This window comes from Triticum aestivum, chromosome 1D (genome assembly GCF_018294505.1).
Source record: "Triticum aestivum cultivar Chinese Spring chromosome 1D, IWGSC CS RefSeq v2.1, whole genome shotgun sequence".
NCBI lineage: Eukaryota > Viridiplantae > Streptophyta > Magnoliopsida > Poales > Poaceae > Triticum > Triticum aestivum.
The window spans coordinates 437,066,308-437,091,817 of NC_057796.1; the positions used below are offsets into that span (position 1 = coordinate 437,066,308).

Sequence of the window (25,510 nt, forward strand, 5' to 3'; positions counted from 1 at the left end):
CGGTAACAAGATTGAACGAGGTATGGGGATACCGACGATCGAATCTCGGGCAAGTAACATACCGATAGACAAAGGGAATTGTATACGGGATTGATTGAATCCCCGACATCGTGGTTCATCCGATGAGATCATCGTGGAACATGTGGGAGCCAATATGGGTATCCAGATCCCGCTATTGGTTATTGGCCAGAGAGGTGTCTCGGTCATGTCTGCATGGTTCCCGAACCCGTAGGGTCTACACACTTAAGGTTCGGTGACGCTAGAGTTGTTATGGGAAATAGTATGTGGTTACCGAAGGTTGTTGGGAGTCCCGGATGAGATCCCGGACATGACGAGGAGCTCCGGAATGGTCCGGAGGTGAAGATCGGTATATTGGACGAAGGGTATTGGAGTCCAGAATTGTTTCAGGGGTACCAGGCTATGGCCAGCATGTCCGAAAGGGGTTTCGGAGGCCTCGACAAGCGTTGGGGGGCCTTATGGGCCAAGGGGAAGGGGCAAATCAGCCCACTAAGGGGCTGTGCGCCCGTCCCAACCCCTCTCACGTAACCAGGAGAGGTGGGGGCGCCACCCCTAGGGTAGCTGCCCCTCCCGGCTTGGGGGGCAAGTTTCCTAGGGGGTGGGGGCGCCCAAACCCATCTAGGGTTTCCCCTGGCCACCGCCTCCTCCTCTAGATCCATCTAGAGGGGCCGGCCCCCTCTCCCCTTCCCCCTATATATAGTGAGGGGGTGGGAGGGCAGCCACGCCCTTCCCTGGGCGCAGCCCTCTCTTCCTCCAACTCCTCCTCCTCCGTAGTGCTTAGCGAAGCTCTGCCGGAGAACCACGAGCTCCATTGCCACCATGCCGTCGTGCTGCTGGAGTTCTCCCTCAACTTCTCCTCTCCCCTTGCTGGATCAAGAAGGAGGAGACGTCCCCGGGCTGTACGTTTGTTGAACACGGAGGCGACGTCCGTTCGGCGCTAGATCGGATCTTCCGCGATTTGAATCACCGCGAGTACGACTCCATCAACCGCGTTCTTGTAATGCTTCCGCTTAGCGATCTTCAAGGGTATGAAGATGCACTCCCTCTCTCTCGTTGCTAGCATCTCCTAGATTGATCTTGGTGACACGTAGAATTTTTTTGAATTATTGCTACGTTCCCGAACACTTTGGTCTGATATGACTTTGGTATTTGCTTAGCTTGTTTTTATGTATGCGCATTGGTGTTGGATGTGTGCATCTTAAATATGCAGAGGGCGGGTGGGCTCATTATATTTGTATCCTCTTGATGCTCTATTTTGAGCTAATAAAATTCACCCTTTGTCGAAAAAAGATTGCCGGATTTTGCCAAAAAAATAATAAGCATCAACCCCCCAATAAACTTGAAATGATACACTTTAGACATCTAAATATTTATACACTTGAAGTCGGTTCTCTAAAAATCAACATGTTTAGAAATCACATACATACACTTCAAGAAGAAAAAACTATAATTGATGGCCCCCTTTACGACTGACTGGCAATAAAGCATAGAAGTCTTCAACGTAAAGCAGGACATGTGCACATTGTAGGCACCCTCATACAATTATGCTCCATCTCAATTGTTGTGCTGTTATGGTTCACACTAGTGGACTGATCAGTTGTGTAAGAATCATAACTCAAGTTTGGGTCATTGCCACTGCTGCCCGTGTAGAAACCCTTGTTTGTGTTGCCTTCGACGTGTCCATTCTTCAGCTCAACACATTCCTGCAGTTGCGCCACTATGTCAGTCATGGTGGGCCGCTGCACTGAGGCTTGTGCAGTGCACTTGAGCGCGATGTCCGCAACCTTCCACACCACGTTAACATTATAACTATCGTGCATGCGTGTGTCGACCACACCCTCGATGTTGCCTCGTGCTAGCTGTTGTCGCGTCCGCTGGATGATGCTAATGGGAACCAGCTCCCGCAAGATGGCCGGCTTTCCCGTGACTAGTTCCAGCAGCACGATTCCAAAACTGTAAACATCGCTCTTAGTTGTCGGCTGCATTGTCGCATGGTACTCTGGATCAACATATCCGGGTGTGCCAACGAGTGTGTTAGTGGACACATGGGTGTCATTATCGCCGTTGAAGGCCTTGGACAAGCCAAAGTCAACAATTCTAGCCTCTAGCCTTGTGTTTAACAGAATGTTGGTAGTCTTCACGTCCCTGTGGATGAGGGGAGGACTGCACCCCTTGTGCAGGTACTCTAGCCCTGCACATCAACAGACCAGTTGATGCTTTAGATTTTGAGAACACAATACATTCAATAGCAAACAAGTAATAGAATCTACATTCACGATCATACCTTGAGCAGATTCAAGCGCGATCCGGAGTCTCTGTATCCATGGCAGACATGCTTCGTTGCGGTTGCTTCCTGCAAATAGATTGAAACTGCAAGATGAATAACAATATCATTCTTTTCATTGTCAAATACGACGTTAGTCCACTAAATCAAACTGGTTGCACACTTTAGGCCAAGAACTTGGGAAGTGATCCATTTTATGACAAAAACTCCTTTATTAAGGTCAAAACTGATCTAAGAGAGAGAGAAAAACACCGGCGTGGCTGCCATGTTGGCATACCTTGGACCGCTCGCTAACTGATTAATCTTTACAGTTTTTTTGTCAAAAATGTCAACTTCCCATAACTCGCACTTTGAACTACATGCAATGAAGTCTAAAGCTATTTTTTTTCTCTAAAAACGTCTGAAGAAGAAGTTATCCCGCTAAACAGCTTCCATACCATTAATGTGCTCTTGCAAGGTTCCTTCCGACATGTACTCATAGACGAGTGCCATGTACTCTCCATCCTTGCAGTAACCAATCATGGAGACAAGATTCTTGTGATGAATTCGGCTCAAAATCTGAGCCTGCACAAATTTTAATAACTTGTCAAATTTCACACTAAAATTTCCATCACACATTCTATCCGCAAATATCAATTGCAGTCAAAGGAACTGATCTACCTCTGCGAGGAACTCCTTAACACCTTGACTAGAAGAATGAGACCTCAACTTCACTGCAACCTGGGCTCCGTCCTCCAAGAAGCCGTCGTAGACGTACCCGAACCCTCCCCGTCCAAGCACTCGCTGGAAGTTGTTTGTTATCATCTCTAGCTCCTTGTAAGTGAAACGACGGCTCTCAAGTTTCAGTGAACCATCCTCACAAATACCATTTGACAGTTGGTAGCTCGTCCTCATCTCGTTTTGCGGCTTCACAGAGTTGCCCATTGATCCTTCACAAAAAAAATGATGGCATGTCTACGTTAGTAGTGTTCACTGATATGGAAAAAAGGCCAGAGAATTTTTGTGCTTATGCCAAAGCCCTCACCTGTTTTTTTTCGTCCTAGAAAGCAAAGGAGTAGTACTAGTACCACCAATACTATCACTAGAATCACAACTACAGGGACAACAATGTAAATGGCCAGCTTGCTGGGCTGGCATGAATCACCATTGGAGCAAAGGTTGGGATTGTTTCCGTATCTAACAAAAAGTGAAATCAAAATGCTTAATGAAATTTATCAAGTAGTACATATACTTATCTGTTAGTTGTACCGGATGGGGAAATTTTACCTCAGACTCAGGGAGCCATCTTGAATTCTTCTGAGAAGTCCAGAGGGGATTGATCCATTGAGCTTGTTGCCTGATAAATCTGTGTATAGAAACATAATACTATATGCATGATTCAAAGTAAAACGTGGGAAAGGAAGCGGTATAAATTTGACATAATTTACTCAACTCACAGCACAGTTAGTGAAGTCAACTGTGAAAGGGCATCTGGAATTGTGCCTGTCAAGTTATTGTTTGACAGATCCCCGAAACATATGAAACCAATAATATTCTTAACCAGGTTTTTTGTAGCAGTAAAATAAGCTACAGGCAAATCTTCTGCAAAAACAAAAGAAAAAAAAACTGCAAAGAGCAAATAATTAAGGACAAACAGATTTAGAACTCTTAACATACAAGTATTGGACAGCCATGAGAACTGCCAAAGAGGATGATATATCACCAGTGAGCCCAGTGGAGGACATGTTTCTGGAAAGAGCATATAGCCAGTAGATCAGTTTCACCGCACTACATAGTCATATAAGTTTCACCGCACTATATAGTCATATAATTTATGATACGTATTACTTAAATTAATATCTTGAAGAGATACGGACTACTTACACGCTTACGATCCTTGGAGAGCTGCCAATGGCGTAGCTGCAGGTCAACTTATCCCAAGCCATGGTTTTGGGAACGCATGGGTCACCCATCCAATTCTTCTTCACCTGATATTTCGTCTTGATGGCCGTGATGGCAGACACTGCAGGTAAGTGACCGCATAAGGTTGAGCTTAATCATAAGCACGATCACGGATGTATTAGCAGTATATGCTGATTAGAAATAGTAATTAATTCCATCCATAAAGAACCATCTGATCTGAAAATTCTCATTCGTGTAAGTGCAAAGGGATGATCTTCGTTTAACAGTTATGAATATCATCGTAGACATAACTATTTTCTAATGCTCGCAAAATAAAAAGTTTGTGAAAAATAATCCCGGGAGTTACCACAGTGTACGTACCATCTCGGGAGTCTGTGCCAACATTGGTGGTGGGGATGACGGAGAACACCTCGACGGCGTTGAGGATCGGCGGCATCGTTGAGGTGGCAGTGATGTCGACGGAGATATTGTACTTGCTCTGCTGGAATGGGAGTCTGTTGTAGGTGGCGCCGGTGTAGAGGTAGCGCGGCGTGAAGCTGCCGCTCCCGCTCGAATACAACTGCTGGCCGTTGAGGTTGGCGTAGAACTGTCGCACTGTGTTGCTAGGGAGGAGCTGCAGCTCGGAGAAGTGCAGGATGACGAAATATCCCGGAGATGGGTTGTGGTGGAGCTGAGACTCGAAGTCCCAGGAGAGCTCTATTTTATCAGAGCCGTTCCGTGGGCTGATCGCCGTCTGCATCACTGCTGTGGGCACCTCGAAGGGGTCATGTTCTGTATTCTGCACCTTCTTCTCCGTCGATATCTCAGTCGAGCCTACCGTGTTAAACCAAGGCATCCATATACGGTCGTATGGATCGTCGGGATACCTGACGACGGCGCTGATGTCATCTATCGGGCCGAAGTTGAGCCTGTGCAATAGGACCAGCCCCTGCGCAGTGGTTACCTGCGGGTAGAGCGTCATCTTCAGCGGCCTCAGATCCAGGCCAGAAATGAAGGGCGTCCCATCGCCGGTGTTAACCAGGCAAACCTGTACGAAGTCGTCCGTCACGACGACGATGGCCTCCACCATTATCGATTCGTATGGCTCCGAGATGTTCACAGTGTGCCAGTAGTTGACGCCTATGTGGAGATCGAACACTGGCGGACGGTTGAGACCGTCGTAGTTGCCGTACTTGAATCTGGCCCGGATCAGGTACTTCAGCCCGGGCACGAGGAAGCCAAGCTTGTAACAGTTCCTCGTGCCGCTCGCGAATCTGCGCAAGCTGTACCAGCTCTTTGCCATGGATGCGCTGACGAAGTCGGACGAGATGACATGGTTTGTGCCGGCATCGGTGAAGCCAGCGTCCGGGGCATACGAGAGCTGGGTGACATGGTCCACGTCGTAGCCCGTTTCGCCTTGGAGGCCGCAGTCTATACTTATGAATCCTGCATTAGACGGCACGGTGATCAACTCACTGCGTTGTGTGATTTTTGGAACATGTTGTAAGAATGCTAACTCCAAATTTTTAATAAATGCTGAGCGAGTATGCATACCTTTGTTGTCAGGCTGCGCGCCGGCTTGGAACACACTGCCGGCAGCAGCGGCCACGACACAAAGAAGCAGCACCCACGGCCAAGCAGACGCCATCGTTGGCGAAGTTGATTGCTCTACTACACATGCAAGAGCAGCTAACGGAGCATAGTATGTATGTTTCGTTGCTCAACAGATATATGATTGATTGCTCTGCTAAGCATGAAAGCCAACTCTGTCAGGCACTGATCAGGCTGTCATTAGCTAGCAAAATGATCACATCAACACCATCATGCATGATTGACCGGATCAGCACATGCATGCGTCCACAACATGCACAGTGCGTTACGCGAGTGGCTGATGAGGGGTCTTTTCTATCCATGATGGTTGGTGGCCACTTCTCTGGCTTGACTTCCCTTGGAACTGTTCAGCGTATTTTCTGGGCACAAAAAAAACATGGGATGTGCTTAGCGTCGGCCGGATGATAATCCTACAAGATCCTTCACCACTTTCCCCCGCTTTCCCCTGGAAAGATTGGATCCTTCACCACTCACCGATGCATATAGGTCTAGGTAAAAACGCCTCCTTCCTTGGTAGAGTTATCTTCAAACACCTAAATGCTCTCCGCGAGATATCACATGTGGCTATTGGCGATGGCTCCGCCACTTTCTTTTGGCTAGATCGTTGGATTCTTCCTGAACCTCTCTGTGTTGCTTTCCCTGCCCTCTTCTCTCACCACACCAAACCAAATGCTTTTGTAGCTAAGATCATGATGGATGGGATTGAACTGGGCTTGCGTAGCCGGCTAACCTTAACTGCTTCCGATGAACTTGTTTCTTTGAGATGTCTGTTGCAGGAGGTGTGTCTGACAGCTGCTCCCGACGTCAGGACCTTGCTTAATGGTGCTCCTTTCACCACCAAGGGGGCCTACGAGGCCCTCGCTACACAACTCGCCGACCCCACTCTGGCCTGCATTTGGGACTCGCGAGTGCCGAGCCGGGTGCGCGTCTTTGGATGGCTATTCTACCTCGACCGGCTCAACACTAGGGCAAATCTTCATCGGAAGACCATCATCGACTCCTCCTCATGCGCTAGATGTGCGTCTGCGCCGGAAGACCGAGCCCACCTGTTCTTCCACTGCCCTGCCTCGCGCAGCATCTGGGACGCCATTGGGTTCCTCCCTTGCTCCTCTCCCTTGGCAGCTCTTTGGTCACCACCGACCCAAGCGGGGCTCCCAGGGTCTGTTTGGCCCTTCATTCTTATTCTCATTTTATGGAAAATTTGGGACGCGCGAAACGCAAAAACTTTCCGCCAGGTCGTTCTCTCGCCCAATGATGTACTTAAGGGAATCATTGCGGATCTAACGCTTTGGTCTCACCGCCTTAAAAAGGCCGAGGACAAGTCCCATGCCGGTCTGTGGCGGGACTTCTTCTCCTCTCGCCTTCTCTAGTCTGTAAACTCTCTCAACGCTTTTTGAAATATATTCAGGTGGGGAGCCTCCCCCCCCCCCCCCCCGGTGACAGTTTCAAAAAAAATCCTACAAGATCGACCACCCGACCTGCCGTTTGATGGAGTCACGGATAGCCGTCCAATCTGTTCCCGTGAGCCGCTGAGCCTTTGCATCAAGTCTCAAGCTGTGCTAAGAGGTTTGCAACACGAGTCTTGTCACAATCCTACAAGCTATTTTTTTACCCAACAGTTGTCCCGATCTGCTCGCTGATGCTTTGCAACAAGCCTTGTGTTGCACTTAGCGCTTTGCAACATGAGCCTTGTTGCAATCCCTCGAACAGTTTTCTTTCTTTCTGCACGACAAGCCTCCTGTTGCACTCACTACTTTGCAACATGAGCCTTGTTGCAATCAACATGGCTAACGCTGAGTTGTATCCTCTGCCTAATATAAGGTTATGCTTAGGTGGAATTTTTTTTGTTCAGCAAGTTCTGCCTATTTTACCGTTTGATATTTTCTTATTATTTTTCGGGTCATTTTTTCACGTGGATTGTGAAATGTTCAATGAAAGGGAGTTCAAAAGCATCCCCCTTCACTCTTGTCAACAAAAATATAAAAAATTCCAATTAATAAATAAAAATTAAATATTTGATACTTTCATATCAATAAAAAAATATCTTAAAAACAAGAAGTACAAAAAAGCCTAAATGTATATTAGTACAAGCGTTAAATAAATAGTTTGGTAGACGATGACCATTCGACACCACAACGATAGGTTGAAATTGTAATATCAAAAATCCAAATTAAATCACAAAATATCTACAACAGATCCAAAATAAATAAATAATGATAGCCTAGGGTTTGCCCCTTCCTGCTGTAGCATTTTCTGGTTGACCTTTACAACTTCTCTTTCCCCCGTCGCAAGGCGGCTATGGAAAGTCTTTCTCCCGTTGATCTGCGCTGACGAGCCAATGAATTCTCCTCTCCTCCGCCTGCTGCTCCAGTGGCTGGTGGTAGGGAGGGGATTTCTAGCGCCTTAGCTCCGGCTAGTAGATAGGTAGGGTTTTAGGCAGCGGATTCTAGGCTTTGATCCTTCTCAAGTTTGTCTGTCGCGATCGATGAGACGGTGGTCCGGTATAGATTCATGTTAGCTCCTCGGGATGGCAAGGTTAGGGTTCCTCGTCGTGTGCACACAATGGTAAGATTTGGTGTCAGGTTCTTCAGCTCAATTCAAGGATTCAAGGACGACGATTGCGGCTCTGGGGCGCTAGTACTTAGGGGCATGTGCACGAACACTTCCGGCTATCATCGACAGGGTGATGTCTACTACGCAACTTTCTTCATGTAGACTCGTGTTGGGCCTCCAAGCGCAGAGTTTTGTAGGACAGTAGCAAATTTCCCTCAAGTGGATGACCTAAGATTTATCAATCCGTGAGAGGGTAGGATGAAGATGGTCTCTCTCAAACAACCCTGCAACCAAATAACAAAGAGTCTCTTGTGTCCCCAACACACCCAATACAATGGTAAATTGCATAGGTGCACTAGTTCGATGAAGAGATGGTGATACAAGTGTAATATGGATGGTAGATAAATGTTTTTGTAATCTGAAAATATAAAAACAGCAAGGTAAATAGTAACGAAAGTGAGCGAAAACGGTATTGCAATGCTTGAAAACAAGGCCTAGGGTTCATACTTTCACTAGCACAAATTCTCTCAACAATGATAACATAATTAGATCATATAGCAATCCCTCAACGTGCAACAAAAGTCACTCCAAAGTTCCTATCGCGGAGAACAAAAGATGAAATTGCTTGTAGGGTACGAAACCACCTCAAAGTTATTCTTTCCGATCAATCCATTGAGCTATTCCTATAAGTGCCACAAACAGCCCTAGAGTTCGTAGTAAAATAAAACCATATGACACACATCAATCAACCCTAATGTCACCTAGATACTCCAATGCCACCACAAGTATCCGTGGGTCAATTATACGATATGCACCAAACAACTTCAGATTCATAATATTCAATCCAACATAAAGAACCTCAAAGAGTGCCCCAAGATTTCTACCGGAGAAACAAGGACGAAAACGTGCATCAACTCCTATGCATAGATTACCCCAATGTCACCTCAGGAATCCACGAGTTGAGTGCCAAAACATACATCAAGTGAATCAATAGAATACCCCATTGTCACCACGGGTATCCCACACAAGACATACATCAAGTGTTCTCAAATTAATAATAGTATTCAATCCGATAATAGTGAAACCTCAAAGGTAAAACTCAATTCATCACAAGATGGTAGAGGGGGAGGAACACCGTATGATCTAACTATAATAACAAAGCTCGCGGTACATCAAGATCGTGCCATATCAAGAACACGAGAGAGAGAGAGAGAGATCAAACACATAGCTACTGGTACATACCCTCAGCCCCGAGGGTGAACTACTCCCTCCTCGTCATGGAGAGCGCCGGGATGATGAAGATGGCCACCGGTGATGGTTTCCCCTCCGGCAAGGCGCCGGAACGGGCTCCCGATTGGTTTTTCGTGGCTACAGAGGCTTGCGGCAGCGGAACTCCCGATCTAGATTTATTTCTGAGGGTTTCTATATTTATAGGAATTTTTGGCGTCGGGAACAAGTCAGGGGATCCACGAGGCGACGACAAGGCAGGGGGCGCGCCCTAGGAGGGGGGGGCGCCCTCCACCCTTATGGATACCTCTTCGCTCCCTTGGTCAATCTCTAATAATCCGTGGGCTTCTTCTGGTCCATAAAAAAATCATCGTAGAGTTTCAGCTCATGTAGACTCCGTTTAGTATTCCTTTTCTGTAAAACTCAAAAAACAAGGAAAAAACAGAAACTAGCACTGGGCTCTAGGTTAATAGGTTAGTCCCAAAAAAATATAAAATAGCATATAAATGCGTATAAAACATCCAAGATTGATAATATAATAGCATAGAACAATCAAAAATTACAGATACGTTGGAGACGTATCACAGGGTCAGGCCGGCTTTGGTACGGAAGCGTAGGGAACAGTGCGCGGCGGCTTGTTCTAGAGTGATAATGGTCGTTCGGTGGTCTATAAACCTCTATGTAGTTTGTATTATGTTTGAGGTTCTTTGTACTTCCGCTGAGTCTTTTCAATAGACTTGATCCTTTTGGCAAAAGAATAAGTGGACACATATATAACAATACATTGCGCAGTACGAGGAAGAACGATAACTACCGACACTAAACCCTAAGACCTTTATTGGTTAATCCCCTCACCAAGTGAATTGGGGAAGATTAGGGAGGATATATAAGGATTTTGACTTATAAGGGATATAATCCCATTAATCTCTTTTGATCTTCTCCGACCCCACCAAACCTAACAAATCCTATGGTCGATAGCGGTAGACGGTGGTGAATCTTCGTAGTGGGAGCTGGGGCGAGAGGAGGAAAAGAATCATATATCATATATCCAAGTAAATAGGTTATCCCGACTAACTTATTTCTCTCAACATGCAAGCATCCTAACGGAAAAGTTCACCTTATCATCCAACCATGCATAGAAAACTATAATGCTACTTATATTCAATAAATAGGAATAAATATTTTACAACTATATAATAAATCATATCTACTCTTAGTTCTTATATTGTTAATTTAAATACTCACTTTTCAATCTCACTAAGATATAATGCAACCAAATTTTGCAACAGCGAGCAGGGTATCCTCTGTTTTTAACCTCGTGAGGCGACAAAAGAATAATAACTAGACTAATGCTTCTGGATAAGATCCCGCGCCACCCTACTATAGTATGTGCATAGCATAGTTCCTTCCTTTAGTGAAAGGTAAGTGGATCTCCCACACTAACGCTCAACATGAAGCCGTCGAATTTTCGTGGACACGTCTGGACACGTTTGTGCACATCCGGCTGGCAGGAGACCTACCAAGGCTATCCCTTAAATTTCTCCAAGTCAAGCAGTCTGAACTCGCAAATATGATGAAATTTACACTAGGTTGATGTATTACATGCAAATTTGATGAAATTTAACTAGTTTGATATATATTACATCCAAACTATTCAAAATTTCTCTAAACTAATCCAAACCTAAAACCTTGTAGGCATGACCTTTGAGGCCATTGTGACTACTATCATCGTCATTGTGTTTCTATCGGTGGCGGAAACGAAGGTCACGGGAACCGCCCCAGCCGCAGCGACATCCGTCCGGGACGGATTGCATCCCCCTCTGTCTAGCGCCGCTCCTTCTCCATGTTTTTGTTGAGCTCCGCCCCGTGTTGGAGCCCGAGCTCCTAGATCCAACATCACGGTGAGGTGGTGACACGTCGGAGTGGTACCCGCAGAAGTGGTGTGGTTGCCGACGGTTAACGTTTTGCAAGAGGAAAGGAGTGGACGAGTGAGAGTGAGGGACGTGGTCCAGTTAAAAAGCGGTGAAGTCAAGGGGGTGGGATGTCGTCCCGACGATCGAAATCCCCTACACTGCTCCGTGATTTGGAGCTGAACTTGGAGACTTCGAACGCCCGCCCGTGTCTGGCTCATTATAAACGTCCACTTTAGAGGCCTAAAAGTATTCATGCTGATCGCTCCAAACATATAAGGAAGAATGAGCATCCAAGTTAGGGATGCCCTAATGTTATGTAGTGTCACAGAATGTCAAAGGTTCGTAGTACATACTATGCCCACACGCCGCAGTGGCCGCCATGCAATGGCCGAGGATGGAAGGACGGACACTGATGAGGACTCATTGGCAAAGGCTATGCGGCGTAAAGCAGTGCAGAACCTCGACAATCAAGGTACTTCTTCATCACCTAAATCATTTTTATCCTTTTCTACTACATCCATCATTTCTAATTTGAGTAATGTGGGTGTTAGTCTAGGAAATAATGAGAATGATATTTCTATTTCCGATAACGCTTTGAGATAGTTGGAATATGACCGATTAAAGGTTACTCCATGAGTTTCTAGCAAATCTTTTATCTCACATCTAGATGAGGAGGAGCTGCATGCCACATCAGATGGTCAGCTGCTCGCTCATGTAGTAGGGGAGGTTTCAGATGTGGGCTTGGAGGAACCCGGGCTTAGCTCATTGATTGAGCTTACAGCTTCCGGTCATAAATCCAAGTCCGGTCGTTCGAAAAAAAGTCGTAAACCCTCTAAGAGGGCAAAATTTTCTAGATCTTCCATGAATGTCATGTTCTTTAATAGCAGAGGTCTTGGTGACTTGGCTAAACATCTATTCATAGCGGAATGTAATAGGGAGTACAATTTAGACTTTTTGGCTTTGTCTGAAACGGGGAGACGTGATTTCTCAGTAAGTCTGCTTAACCGCCTGTCTAGCGGGATAGACTATATTTGGATTTCACGGCCACCTCGAGGTCGTTCTGGGGGCATTTACTTGGCATTAACATAGGGACTATGGATGTTTTGGCTAGTTCGGATGGAGAGTTTCATATTAAACTCCATATCCGAAACAAAGCTGACAACTTCACATGGACCCTCGTCGCCGTGTATGGGGCAGCCCAGGATGAGCTCAAGGCCATTTTTCTCTGTGAACTTGTTAATCTAGCGAAAGATAATCCCTACCCCATTCTTATTGGTGGGGATTTTAATTTGCTACAATTTCCAAATGAGAAAAGCCGAGGTAGGTTTGATAATCATTGGCCTTTCCTTTTCAACGCTGTCATAGACAGTCTAGATTTGCGAGAGATTTCCATGATTGGAAGACAATTCACTTGGGAGAATAGTCTTCCAGAGCCGACATATGAGAAATTAGATCGCATTTTAATGGACACCGACTGGGAATCCAAATTCCCAATGGTTTCTGTTCGTGCTCTGCCTCGTATAGAGGCTATCTCATACCATGCACCCATCCTCTTAACCACTGGATTACCTCGACCACAACACAGACGCAAGTTCAAGTTTGAACTGGGTTGGTTGCATCGAGATGGATTCTATCAAATGGTGAAGGAGGTGTGGGATAAACCGATTGCCGGGCCTACCCCAATACACATATGGAACAACAAAATACATGCATTACGTAAGTTCCTTGGTGGATGGGCTAGGCACACTGCGGGTATCCTAAAAAAGGAGAAGCTTCGTCTTTCATCTATTATTGATGATTTAGAAGCTCTGGTAGAGATTAGACCTCTCTCTGACTTTGAAATAGAGATCAAGAGTCAATCGAATCCCCAGTTAGCTAGCATGCTGCGCGAGGAGGAACTCAAGTGGTACCAACATTCAAACTCTCAGTTTATCCTGAAAGGTGATTCGAATACGAGATTTTTTCATGGTGTCGCCAATGGTAGACATCGGAAGAAACTTATTCATTCCCTACAACAGGAGGAGGGCACGATTGAAGGGCATGAGCAACTTAAGTCTTATATCACTAGTTATTATAAAAATCTGTTCGGAACCCCTGAGGAAGGAAACTTTTCAATGGATGAGTGTCGAACATATGATATCCCCCAGGTTTCTGATGCGGAAAATAGCCTTTTAACAGCTCCATTTTCTGAGGAGGAAGTTAGAAAGGCAGTTTTCCAAATGGAGCATAACAAAGCACCGGGTCCAGATGGTTTCCCCGCTGAGTTCTACCATAACTTTTGGGAGGTCATCAAACAGGACTTCCTACTCTTGTTTGGATGCCTTCATGCTGGCCAACTAGAGTTATTTTGCTTAAACTTCGGTGAAATTATTTTATTACCTAAGGTTAATGAGGCTGAAAGGATACAAAAGTATCGTCCAATTTGCCTCCTTAATGTTAGTTTTAAAATATTCAACAAAGTAGCGACGATTAGACTAAATTTGGTTGCTGAACATGTGGTTCGCCCTTCTCAAACTGCTTTCATGCAAGGTAGAAACATCCTAGATGGGGTTGTTGTCCTTCATGAAACAGTTCACGAATTGCATCGGAAAAAACTGAATAGGGTGGTTCTTAAAATCGACTTTGAAAAAGCTTATGACAAAGTCAAGTGATCTTTTCTTCAACAAACTCTCAGAATGAAAGGTTTTTCCTGCAGAGTGGCGCGCAATGATCCATAGTTTCGTGACTGGAGGTAGTGTTGCCATTAAAGTCAATGATGACATTGGCAACTATTTCCAAACGAAGAAAGGATTGCGACAAGGTGACCCAGTATCACCCATGCTATTCAATATAGTGGCTGATATGTTAGCGGTCATGATTGAGCGTGCCAAGGTTGATGGCCAAATTGATGGGGTAGTGAGTCATCTAGTGGATGGTGGCCTCTCTATCCTCCAATATGCCGACAATAAGATTCTCTTTATGGATCATGACCTCGAGAAAGCAAGAAATCTGAAATTAATTTTATCAGCATTCGAGCAACTCTCAGGGCTTAAGATCAATTTCCATAAAAGTGAACTGTTTTGTTTCGGCGAGGCTCAAGACGAGGCCCATCCACTACTAGGAAAAGGGCTATAGATGATATGGCCACTAATGGCGCACCAGACTTGTGGTGCGCCATTACTATATACTAATGGCGCACCATGTGTTGGTGCACCATTAGTGTGAAAATACTAATGGCGCACCACATCCACGGTGTGCCATTAGTAATTTTTTTTTTAATTTTTTCAAAACTACTAATGGCGCACCGTGGGATGGTGCGCCATTAGTAGTTCGACTAGTAATGGCGCACCATCCCACGATGCGCCATTAGTAATTATGTTTCAAATTTTTTTTTCAAATTTTTTTTATTTTTATTTTTTAAACTACTAAGGGCGCACCGTGGGACGGTGCGCCATTACTAGTTGTTGGGAAAATTAACAAATATGAATTTCGACTTTATTTGCAAAATCTCTCTGGAATTTCTTAAAATGGGCATAACTTTTGCATACGAACTCGGATGAAAAAGTTTTTTATATGAAAAATCATCTACTCGAAAAGTTACATCCGAATTTAACTGGGCGAACCCCGTTAAACATTTTCAAAATCCTCAAAAACCTAACAGAAAAAATGATACGGGGCTTTTAAGATCTGGAGAGGCAAAAAAATTCAAAAAAAAATCAAACTTACTAATGGCGCACCTGCCCGTGGTGCGCCATTACTATCTTCCCGCCTTCAAAATTCAAAATAAATAAAAAAAATAAAAAAATAGTTACTAATGGCGCACCTGCCCATGGTGCGCCATTAGTATCTTCCCGCCTTCAAAATTCAAAATAAATCAAAAAAATAAAAATAAAGTTACTAATGGCGCACCTACCCATGGTGCGCCATTACTATGCCGTATATATGGCTGGGCGTGTCCTCTCCTCCTTACCTCTTCATTATTCTCCTCCACTCCACCTCTCCTCCACTTCATCTCCTTCTCCCTCCTCTCCGGTGAGCTCCTCCTCCCTCCTCTCCGGTGAGCCCCTCCTCCCTCCTCTCCGGTGAGCTCCTCCTCCCTCCTCTCCGGTGAGCTCCTCCTCCCTCCTCTCCGGTGAGCTCCTCCTCCCTCCTCTCCGGTGAGCTCCTCCTCCCTCCTCCTCCTCTCCGGCGATGTAGGCGAGCACCTCTCCGGCGACCTCCTCCTCCTCCTCTCCGGCGAACTCCTCTCCGGCAAAAGAACACGGCAAAAGAACGTACAAGATCCAAAAACAGGAACAAAATTTGAAATAATATCGTGCAAAAAAACGAGCCAAAAAACGAGCAAAAAATGGGCAAAAAAATCGCGATCCAGATCCAAATTCAAAATTCAAAAATAGCAATGGCGCACGGTGGGGGTTAGACGGTGCGCCACTACTATTTTCCCGCATTCAAAATTCAAAAATATTAATGGCGCACCGTGGCCTATACTAATGGCGCACCAGTGGCCTATACTAATGGCGCACCATGGCATATACTAATGGCGCACCACTGGTGCGCCATTAGTAAAAAATACTAGTGGCGTGATGCTAGTGGCGCACCAGTGATGCGCCATTAGTAGGCAAAACTGGTGCGCCACTAGTAAGCCTTTTTCTAGTAGTGATCTGTATGCTGACCTGTTCGGATGTGGATTGGGCCAGTTTCCGATCACTTATTTGGGGATACCGATACATTATCGGAGACTCACAAATGCTGAATGGAAACACGTCGAGGAGAGACTACAAAAAAGACTTAGCAGTTGGAAAGGTAAATTGCTATCTCTGGGAGGAAGGTTGGTCCTCATAAATTCAGTACTATGTAACGTGGTACTATATATGATTTCCTTCTTCCAATTGCCGAAAGGAGTATTACATAGATTGGATTACTTCTGATCGAGATTCTTTTGGCAAGGAGATAGCGAGAGAAAGAAATATCGACTGGCTAAATGGAGTGTGCTTTGCCGTCCCAAGGACCAAGGTGGTTTGGGCATTCATGACCTTGAGGTTAAGAATAGGGACCTCCTCGGCAAATGGTTGTTTAAGTTGTTGTTTTTTTCGAAAAGGGGGGACTCCCCGCCTCTGCATCAGAACGATGCATACGGCCACAAGTTGTTTAAGTTGTTGACGGAAGATGGTGTATGGAAAACCCTCCTAAGGAGAAAATATGTGGGTTCTAAGGTGGTATCCCAAGTATACTGGAAGCCTGGGGACTCTCATTTTTGGGCCGGACTAATGGCAACGAAGAAATATTTCTTTCGCTATGGTTCCTTCTCAATTAAGGACGGCTCGGAAATTAGATTCTTGGAGGACAAGTGGTTAGGTAATGCTACTCTCCGGGAACAATATCCAGCTCTATACAATGTTGTGCGTCACAAGGGTGATACTATTGCCAAGGTTTTGGAATCATTTCCACCAAATGTGACGTTTAGAAGGGATTTAATTGGACCTAGACTCCAATCGTGGAACATACTGCTCCAGCGGTTAACCACGGTATAGTTGTCACAAGGATCCGATGTCTTTCGTTGGAACCTACATGGGAATGGACAATTCTCAGTGGATTCTATGTATAGAGCTTTGATCCAGTCAGATGTGCCAGTTGATAATAATAAGAAGATCTGGAAGATGAAGATACCTCTTAAGAATAAAATCTTTGCATGGTATCTTCGTCGGGGAGTCATTCTTACTAAAGATAACCTTATTAAGAGGAATTGGCATGGAAATACGCAATGTGTATTTTGTCCGCATGATGAGACAATAAAACATTTGTTCTTCCATTGTAAATTGGCTCGTTCTATATGGTCAGTCATCCAGATAACTTCTGGCCTGTATCCTTCGTGTAGTGTTGCTAATATATTTGGCAATTGGTTACATGGGATTGATCATAGGTTTAGAATTCTTCTCAGGGTGGGAGCGCTTGCCGTGATTTGGTCGCTTTGGCTATGTAGAAATGATAAGGTTTTTAACGATAAAAGTACTTCTCTTATGCAGGTTATCTACAGATGTACCGGGACGCTTTGTTTATGGTCCTCTCTACAACGAGTGGAGAACCGAGACCTGTTTACGGAGGTGTGTACACGATTGGAGGCTGCGACGAGGGATACTTTTACCCAACATGGGTGGCAGCATGATCTTAGGATTGGGTCACCCATGCTTTAGGCGTCATACAGATTTTATCTTTGTATTTCGCCTTCTTCTTTTATTTTGGTTTGTCATGAGGACTTTATTGGCTGTGTACATTCTAGTTATGCAGAGGCCGGGTGTAATCCTTAAACCTTTTAAGTAATAAAGCGCTCCTTTTCAAAAAAAATCACTGGCACGTACTGTCCATCGTGACAAACGCCCATGAAGAGGACAGCAAAGCCAAAAGTCTATGGTCAATCAACCACAGAATCTATGCACGTCTTGTGGCGCAACGGCGAGAGGCGGTTGACCGACTCGCATGCAAGTCAATCCATGGCCCATGTGATCTGCTCATCTATACCCAAACATAGTTGGCTTGGAGTATTATTTTTAGAAGAACCTTGTAAGCGTATGTGAATAGATCTGAATCCACTGGGATATAACTATTACTCATTTAGCTGATATCAACATATGGCATTTTTATAATTGGGAAATCACATTCATAACCTGATTATGGAGCAAAGATTAACGACCCCTAATAAGCAGTCCTTGCAATGATCTCTGCAAAGGATGTAGACTTGCATAATGCATGCAAATTCGCAGGGGCATGCACCGGCCCAGCCTTGCCCAATCGCATGATTGCCTCGCGATCTACGAAGTCGTTGGACCGCACGAGGGCACATCAACTTTTAAGTTTTAGTTTCTAAAACTTACGATTTTCGTCGTTGTTTGTATCAAGTTTCTGCTGAAACTTAACGAAGCTTTTAAAAATTCATCAAAATATATCCAAAATGGGTCTTTCTTGAAAGCCCTCATGACAAGAAACACGAGTATGAAAATGAAACTCAATTTCGTATTCCAGTTCAAAAGATACAAAAGATTGACTGAAAGCCAAAAAAAGGGGGGTCGGTTCCTCCCACAAATCCCCTCTTGCATAATGCATATAAGATGTACTAATGGCCAAGATGGTGCTCTCATGGTTTTCGTTAGTGGCTGTATCCAATGTCCATTGCGAGTTTAATTATTGGAGGTCATTAGTATCGGATTGATATCTTCATATCAGTGATCAAGAACCACAGTCATGAATCTGCGTACATTTCCCAACCAGGGATCCATTATGAATAATACTCTGCACATGCAAATTGCATTTCAAACCGAATCACAAATTACTTCACCAATTCTTAGAATATTATTCATGGCACAAATCTCGAACCTAATGGAAAAATAAATATTTTATTATTGCCTATATGGCATACTTCCACACTCCTACTCACTTAGATAAAATCATAAATGCAAGACATTCAAAATCTCATACATACAAAGAAAGATAAACCGCATAGCTGATACTTGCCTTTAGACAAGCGTGTGAACGAAACATAGAAGTTTTCAACGTGCAGAAGGACCAGTATCCATTGTCGGAAGTCTCTTAAAATTATGCTCCATCTCAAATGTACTGTTGTTTTGGCTCACATTAGTAGATTGATTAGTCGTGTAAGCATCATAACTTAAGTTTGGGTTCTCACCGCTGTTGCCAGAGAGAAATCTATCGCTTGTGATGTCATCACCACCACGAGCCTTCTCGAGCTCAATGCATTCTTGTAGTTGCATCACCACATCAGTCATGGTGGGTCGATGCGTGGACATCTGTGCGGTGCACTTGAGTGCAATGTCTGCAACTTTCCACACACTGTTGACATCGTAACCTCCAAGAATTTGTGAATCCACCACATCCTCGATGTTGCCCCGTGCCAACCGCTCACGTGCCCACTGGATGATACTCACAGGCACCGGCTCCCGGAGGATGGCCGGCTTCCCCGTGACTAGCTCCAGTAGCACGACTCCGAAGCTGTACACATCACTCTTTGTTGTTGGCTGCATCGTCGCCTGGTACTCCGGATCTACGTATCCGGGGGTGCCAACGAGCGTGTTTGTAGACACATGGGTGTCATTGCTGTCGTCAAAGGCCTTGGACAAGCCAAAGTCAGCGATCCTAGCCTCGAGTCTCGCGTTCAACAAAATGTTGGTGGCCTTAACATCTCTGTGGATGAGGGGCGGATTGCAACCCTTGTGTAGGTACTCCAGCCCTACACATTACCAGATGAGTTCGTGCTCAAGTTTGTTGAAAGTTGAAACACAAAACGTTCAACAAAATTGGCAGCGCAAAGCAGTGCACTTTGCCTTCAAGTACATACCTTGCGCAGATTCAAGTGCGATTCGTAGTCTTTCTGTCCATGATAGGCGTGATGCGTTGTGGTTGCTTCCCACTAATAGATTGACATTGGAATCAATTTTGTCAGTTTCAAAATGGACAAATAACCCTAAACTGCCTCAGAGATACTAAAGCCTGAAGCTAGTATCTTCTTTGAACAAATACTGCAAATTTTCAAGCTACTAGTAACATGTGCGTGATACACAATGGAAGCACAAAATTAAGGTGAAACATATTTTAGCTAAGTAATATATTGAATTAATGTAAACTGGGACAAGGTTTATACACCTAATGAACCTCGATACATATCAATGTTTGCTCTCAAGATTCAATTAGCTTTGTCGAGAATGAAGGCATACATCATTGGATTTAGATTTTGAGCCAGGAAGACTGAAATTAGAGATTGGAGGAGGGGTGCGGGGTGTGCGATGGGAGGTGCTACAAGGAGGGGATTTGGGGAGGAGAGGCACAAGAATTACAAGGATTTGGGACAGGATCGTTTGCTGCCATGTTGGCGGTTTTGTATGGAGCCACTTGTGAGGGCTGACATGGGAATGTTGGAAAAGGAGTGAATGTTCGACCACCAACTGAAATATTCATAGGTAAAAAAAGATACTTCTCAATTAAAAAAAGATACTGCTAAACAATGTACATACCCTCAATATGCTCTTGCAGTGTTCCTTCCGACATATACTTGTACACAAGTGCCATGTACTCTCCATCCTTGCAATAACCAATCATGGAGACAAGATTCTTGTGATGAATCCGTGTCAAAATTTGAGCCTAGATAAATGTTCATATACAACTTATCAAATTTCACTCCGAAATCTCTCAAAATCGGAAACATCAAGTTTAGTGAAAGAAAGTATACCTCTGCAAGGAACTCCTTGACGCCTTGATGGGAAGAATGAGACCGCAACTTCACCGCCACCTGGGTGCCATCCTCCAAGAAGCCATCATAGACATACCCAAACCCGCCCCGTCCAAGCACTCGCTGAAAGTTGTTCGTTATCATCTCTAACTCTTTGTACGTGAACCGACGGTTCTCAAGGCGTTGCAGCGAACTGTCGGTGCAGACATTGTTTCCCGGTGGATAGGTTGTTATCATCTCCTTCCGGCGCGTTACGGAGTTGTTCATTGATCCTTCACAGGTGACGAATGGCACTAGCTAATATTAATTGGTGCTCACAAATGGTGAAATTTATCATGCAGAAGCCTCACCTTGCTTCTTTCGTTTTAGCACGCAAAACAGTAGCAATATCACTGATACTATCACCGCAAGAACTGCGGGTACAACAATGTAGATGGCTAGCTTATTGTTCTTTTTAGCAGGCAGCTGACATGAATTACTGTTGGTACAGAGGTTTGGATTGTTGCCATATCTAACAAAATATGCAACGGAAGATATTAATGAAATTCTAATTATCATTGCCAGATAGAACGGGAAGAAATTGAAATGGCTCGTACCTTAGATCCAGAGAGTCATCTCGAATTCTTTTGAGGAGTCTAGAGGGAATCGATCCATTTAGCTGGTTGCCTGAAACATCTCTATGTAAACAAAACAATCAACCTATTCAAATGACAACTCGTGCGAATGGTTTAAAATTTCAAAGAAAGTTTCCGTGCTTACAAAAACGTCAGTGAAGGTAATTGTGAAAGAGCATCTGGAATTGAGCCTGTAAGGTTGTTGTTCGATAGGTCCCTGCAAGATACAAACCAAGATCTTATTTCATATATTTTTTGTTGCAAAACAAAAAAATACAAACTGGGTCAAAATAGATACTTGATCTATCCATCCAAATATATAGTGTGTTTATGTTTGTTTTAATGTCAAACTTCGTAACCTTCTATCAAGTTTGTAGAAAAAATTATCATGAAATATATTTGATATTGTAGATATACTCCCTCCGTTTCATAATATAGTGCATATGATTTTTTTGGAAGTCAAACTTTGACTAAGTTATTAGAGATAGTTATTTATATCTACAATACCAAATATATAAAGTATGAAAGTTCATCTTATAATGAATCTAATGATATAAGTTGGCATTCTAGATGTAATGTTTCTCTCCACAAATTTGGTCAAAGTTTGTGATGCTTGACATTTCAAAAAAATCTATATCCGCTACATTATGGAACAGAGGGAGTAAATAATTGTCTTTACAAATTTGACCAAAGTTTGAGATGTTTGACTTCTGCAAAAACTTGCGCATTATATTAATGAGATGGAGAGAGTAGAAAACTCTCCAAACGTACAGGTATTGGACTGTCTTGAGATTCGCGAGAGCTGATGATATGTCACCATCTAGACCACTGGAGGACAGGTTTCTGCAGGGAGCAAATGAAGTGGATTAGTTTCTCTACAGGCTGCACGACAGGTATGTGATGTGAACCTTCATTTTCCGTTAAGTGCGTCATGAACATAAGTCAGCTAGCCTGGGTACAGATGTGGAAGTACTTACACGCTTGTGATCCTTGTAGGGCTGCCCGGGGGGTAGCTGCAGGTCAACCTGTCCCACGCCATGGTCTTTGGAAGGCATGGATCACCCACCCAGTTCTTCTTCACTTGATACTTCGCCTTGATCTCCATGATTGCAGAAACTGCAGTTAATTGCATCCGTAATTTCAGTACCAGCAAAGATGTGCTTAGCCATGGAGCTAGCTCATTCATGCACACACATAATAGTACGTACCATCCTGGGAATCCGTGCCAAGGTTGGTGGTGGGGATGACGGAGAAGATCTCGAACGCGTTGATGATAGGCGGCAACGTCGAGTTAGCAGTGGCCTTGATGGAGAGGTTGTAGCCGCTGTGTCTGAAGGGGATACTGTTGTAGGCGGTGGAGTCGTAGAGGTGAACTGGCATGAAGCCGCTTGTATACAACGGCTTGTCATTGAGCACGACGTTCAGCTCGCGCACGGCTTTGCTGGGGAGGACCTGCAGCTCGGCGAAGTGCAGGATAAAGATGCACCCCGGGGAAGGGTCGTTGGGGGTGGGCTCCAACCGCCAGTTGAAGTCTAAGTTCCCAGAGGCGTTCCTCGGTCTGATAGCCGTCTGCAACACCGCCGTGGGCGCCTCAAAGATGTCCTTGTTCACGTCGTGCTCCACTTTGCTGGTGGTTGATATCGTGCCCCACGTCACCGTGTCGAACTAAGGTTCCCATATCCGGTCGTGTGGATCATCTGGATACCTGACGAAGGTGGCGGCGTTGGTCACGCCGAAGTTGAGCCTCTTAAACAGGACCAGACCCTGCTCCGCGGTCACCTGCGGGTAGAGCTTCCTCTTCAGGGGCCTCAGGTCCAGTCCAGAAATGAACGGCGTGCCGGCACCGATGTTCACCAGGCACACCTGCACAAAGTCGTCTGGCACCACGACGATTGCCTCCTCCCATGTCACCGTCTCTGGATCGGAGACGTTCACGGTTGTCCAGTAGTTGACGCCGATATGAAGGTCGAAGATGGGCTTCCGGTCGAGGCCGTCATAGTTGCCATATTTGAACTTGGCCCGGATGATATATTTGAGCCCAGACACAAGGGAACGGAGCGTGTAGCAGCTGCGCGTGCCGGCGCTGGTACCAGCGAAGCTGCGCACGTTGTACCAGCTCTTGGCCATGGAAGGGGTGACATACTCGGCTGAGATATTGTGGTTGGTGCCAGCATCGGTGAAGCCAGCATCGGGGACAAATGAGATCTTGGTGGTTTCGTCCACATAGCCCCTCTCTCCCGAGAGACCGCAGTCTATGCTTATGAATCCTGCATTACACACAAGATCCATCCATCGCAATATGGTTTGTGGCAACATGCAGTAAAAATGAGCGAGCACGACATGCGTACCTTTGCTGTCTGGCTGCGCGCGGGCTTGGAGCGTGCCGGAAGCAGCAACACAAAGAAGCAGAAGCCACGGCATTGCCGCCATTGTTCGCTGCGTTGATTGCTCCATTTGCACATATGGAAGAGCACCTAACGCAACGGAGCGTATAAATATATGTTCGATATAGTTCGTAGTATATATTTTGTTGCTCAAAAAAATATACGTTTGATCCTAGGTGTTCCATCCATGTCTCCATACATGCCAAGCATCAATGTAGACTTTTCTTTTTGACATTTCTAATCTAGACTATATAATACATATGATATGACTAAGAATAAAAGCTAATTATGCCAGACTGCCATTAGCTAGCCTAATTAATGTAGCATAATGTACATCAGTACAACCGTAATTATCCACAACTTTTCCCCATTTTATCATTTAAAAATAAAAAGAAAGGAAGAAAAGGTCACCCCAAGACGCAAAGATACACAACGCTCCACCGCTTGTGCCATACTCCCTTCACTACCGGAACAGAAGCTTCTTTCCTGTTTATAGGATTCATTTCAATTTATTTATTTTCATTTTATTACTCTTAATTCTTTTTTTAACACAGTACAGATGAAAACATGCGCACATATACTCATCCCTATGAACACACACATACACCCTACCCCTGTGAGCACCCCCAGAGACTGAGCCGACACATTATCTTGAGATTGACGAAGTCGTCTCAGACGCCTTCGTAGTCGACGGGAAACGCTTCTCTCACTAAACGCACATCGCGGGAAGACCTGAAATAAATTCAGGAAAATGCGAGCACCAATGTCAAGTCTGGGACCTGAACTCTTGTCGGCAGAGGATACCACTGTCCTCCTAATCGTCCAACCAAAGGTTGGTTCGCTATTAGTCTTAGTTCTAATACTTAACATCACATGTTTAGATTTTGAGATGCATTAAATCACTGCATGCAATGATTAAGAAAAAACTCCTCAATGCATGCAAAATTTCTTGCTTATTTAGTGGTCATGCATGCATGTATTGTAATTAATGTCTCGATAAATACAACATTTTTAGAAAACGAGCTTAGGTACTTTTGCAAACTATGGAATTTATTCTACCACTCACCATCTACCCTGGTCGGAGAAAATTTTATATTGATGAGCCTTATAAACCGAAAAGGAGGGAGTACAAACTTTTCCTCCAAGCAGCACCGAGCACATCTGAACAGGGCAGAGTCAACACGGTGCCGCGCCGACGGGACTAGGGCAACACGGCACTATTTCTGACGCCACATTCTAGGTTCCCTCGACAACATGGTGTCCTTGTTCGGCTACGCAACAGCTGCAGGTGGCGCGGTGGATCCTCCTCAATGCAGCATGATGCATGTCACTTACTGGCTACATGAATCTTATGTAGTAAGGTGGCGGGATCAAGCAAGCCTGGATCTGGGAGGTCCTGCCTCTAGATCTTGTTGTGGCAGCTGCGTCGGGCCAATGGGCTGCACCGAGCTTGTGTCATGGGTTGTACAGTATGTTGTAGACTGGGGCGGTGCATAAGATCAGGTTGTCTTGCTCATTGGGTTTTAGGGCGCGTGTGAAAATGTTGGCGAAGGCTTGCCTCTAGCGGTGGCTGATGCTCGCAGTAATGATGCATGTCAGTGTCGCTCGCAACCTTGCTGCAGGCGTTGTCATGGCGAAGTCGTAGTCCTGATTCCGAGCACAAATATCCTAACAGGTTATAAATTAGGCTACCAGCTCAAAAGATAAATAGATTCAACTTTGGAAATCACATGAAAAAGTATGTTTGGATGGATAAATTGGGCGTCGCTCCCGTGTGGGCGACTCGGGCGGAACCTGCAAAACCTAGCCGC

At 44.9% G+C, this 25,510-nt stretch overlaps 1 protein-coding gene and 1 pseudogene across 1 annotated transcript; both read right to left on the reverse strand.

The window, feature by feature from the left end:
• Window positions 1–1,514: 1,514 nt before the first annotated feature.
• Window positions 1,515–6,036, reverse strand: LOC123160205 (putative leucine-rich repeat receptor-like protein kinase At2g19210). The gene is made up of 12 exons (XM_044578019.1): window positions 5,961–6,036; window positions 5,738–5,854; window positions 4,565–5,629; window positions 4,166–4,304; window positions 3,959–4,030; window positions 3,739–3,810; window positions 3,569–3,667; window positions 3,327–3,478; window positions 2,963–3,231; window positions 2,740–2,866; window positions 2,303–2,371; window positions 1,515–2,209 (listed from the first exon to the last, which is right to left on the reverse strand). Exons 1-12 carry the CDS (start codon window positions 6,034–6,036, stop codon window positions 1,515–1,517), a joined length of 2,952 nt encoding a protein of 983 aa, XP_044433954.1.
• A 12,971-nt stretch (window positions 6,037–19,007) lies between these two features.
• LOC123173411 (putative leucine-rich repeat receptor-like protein kinase At2g19210) lies at window positions 19,008–23,769 on the reverse strand (annotated as a pseudogene).
• Between the last annotated feature and the right edge of the window lie 1,741 nt (window positions 23,770–25,510).

Coding starts and splice junctions, on each gene's coding strand:
- LOC123160205 (XM_044578019.1), bottom strand. CDS start 6,036: ATGCATGTGCTGATCCGGTCAATCATGCATGATGGTGTTGATGTGATC. Junction 5,855..5,960: donor AGCTAATGACAGCCTGATCA/GTGCCTGACAGA, acceptor TTGCATGTGTAG/TAGAGCAATCAACTTCGCCA. Junction 3,479..3,568: donor GATGGCTCCCTGAGTCTGAG/GTAAAATTTCCC, acceptor ACTTTTTGTTAG/ATACGGAAACAATCCCAACC.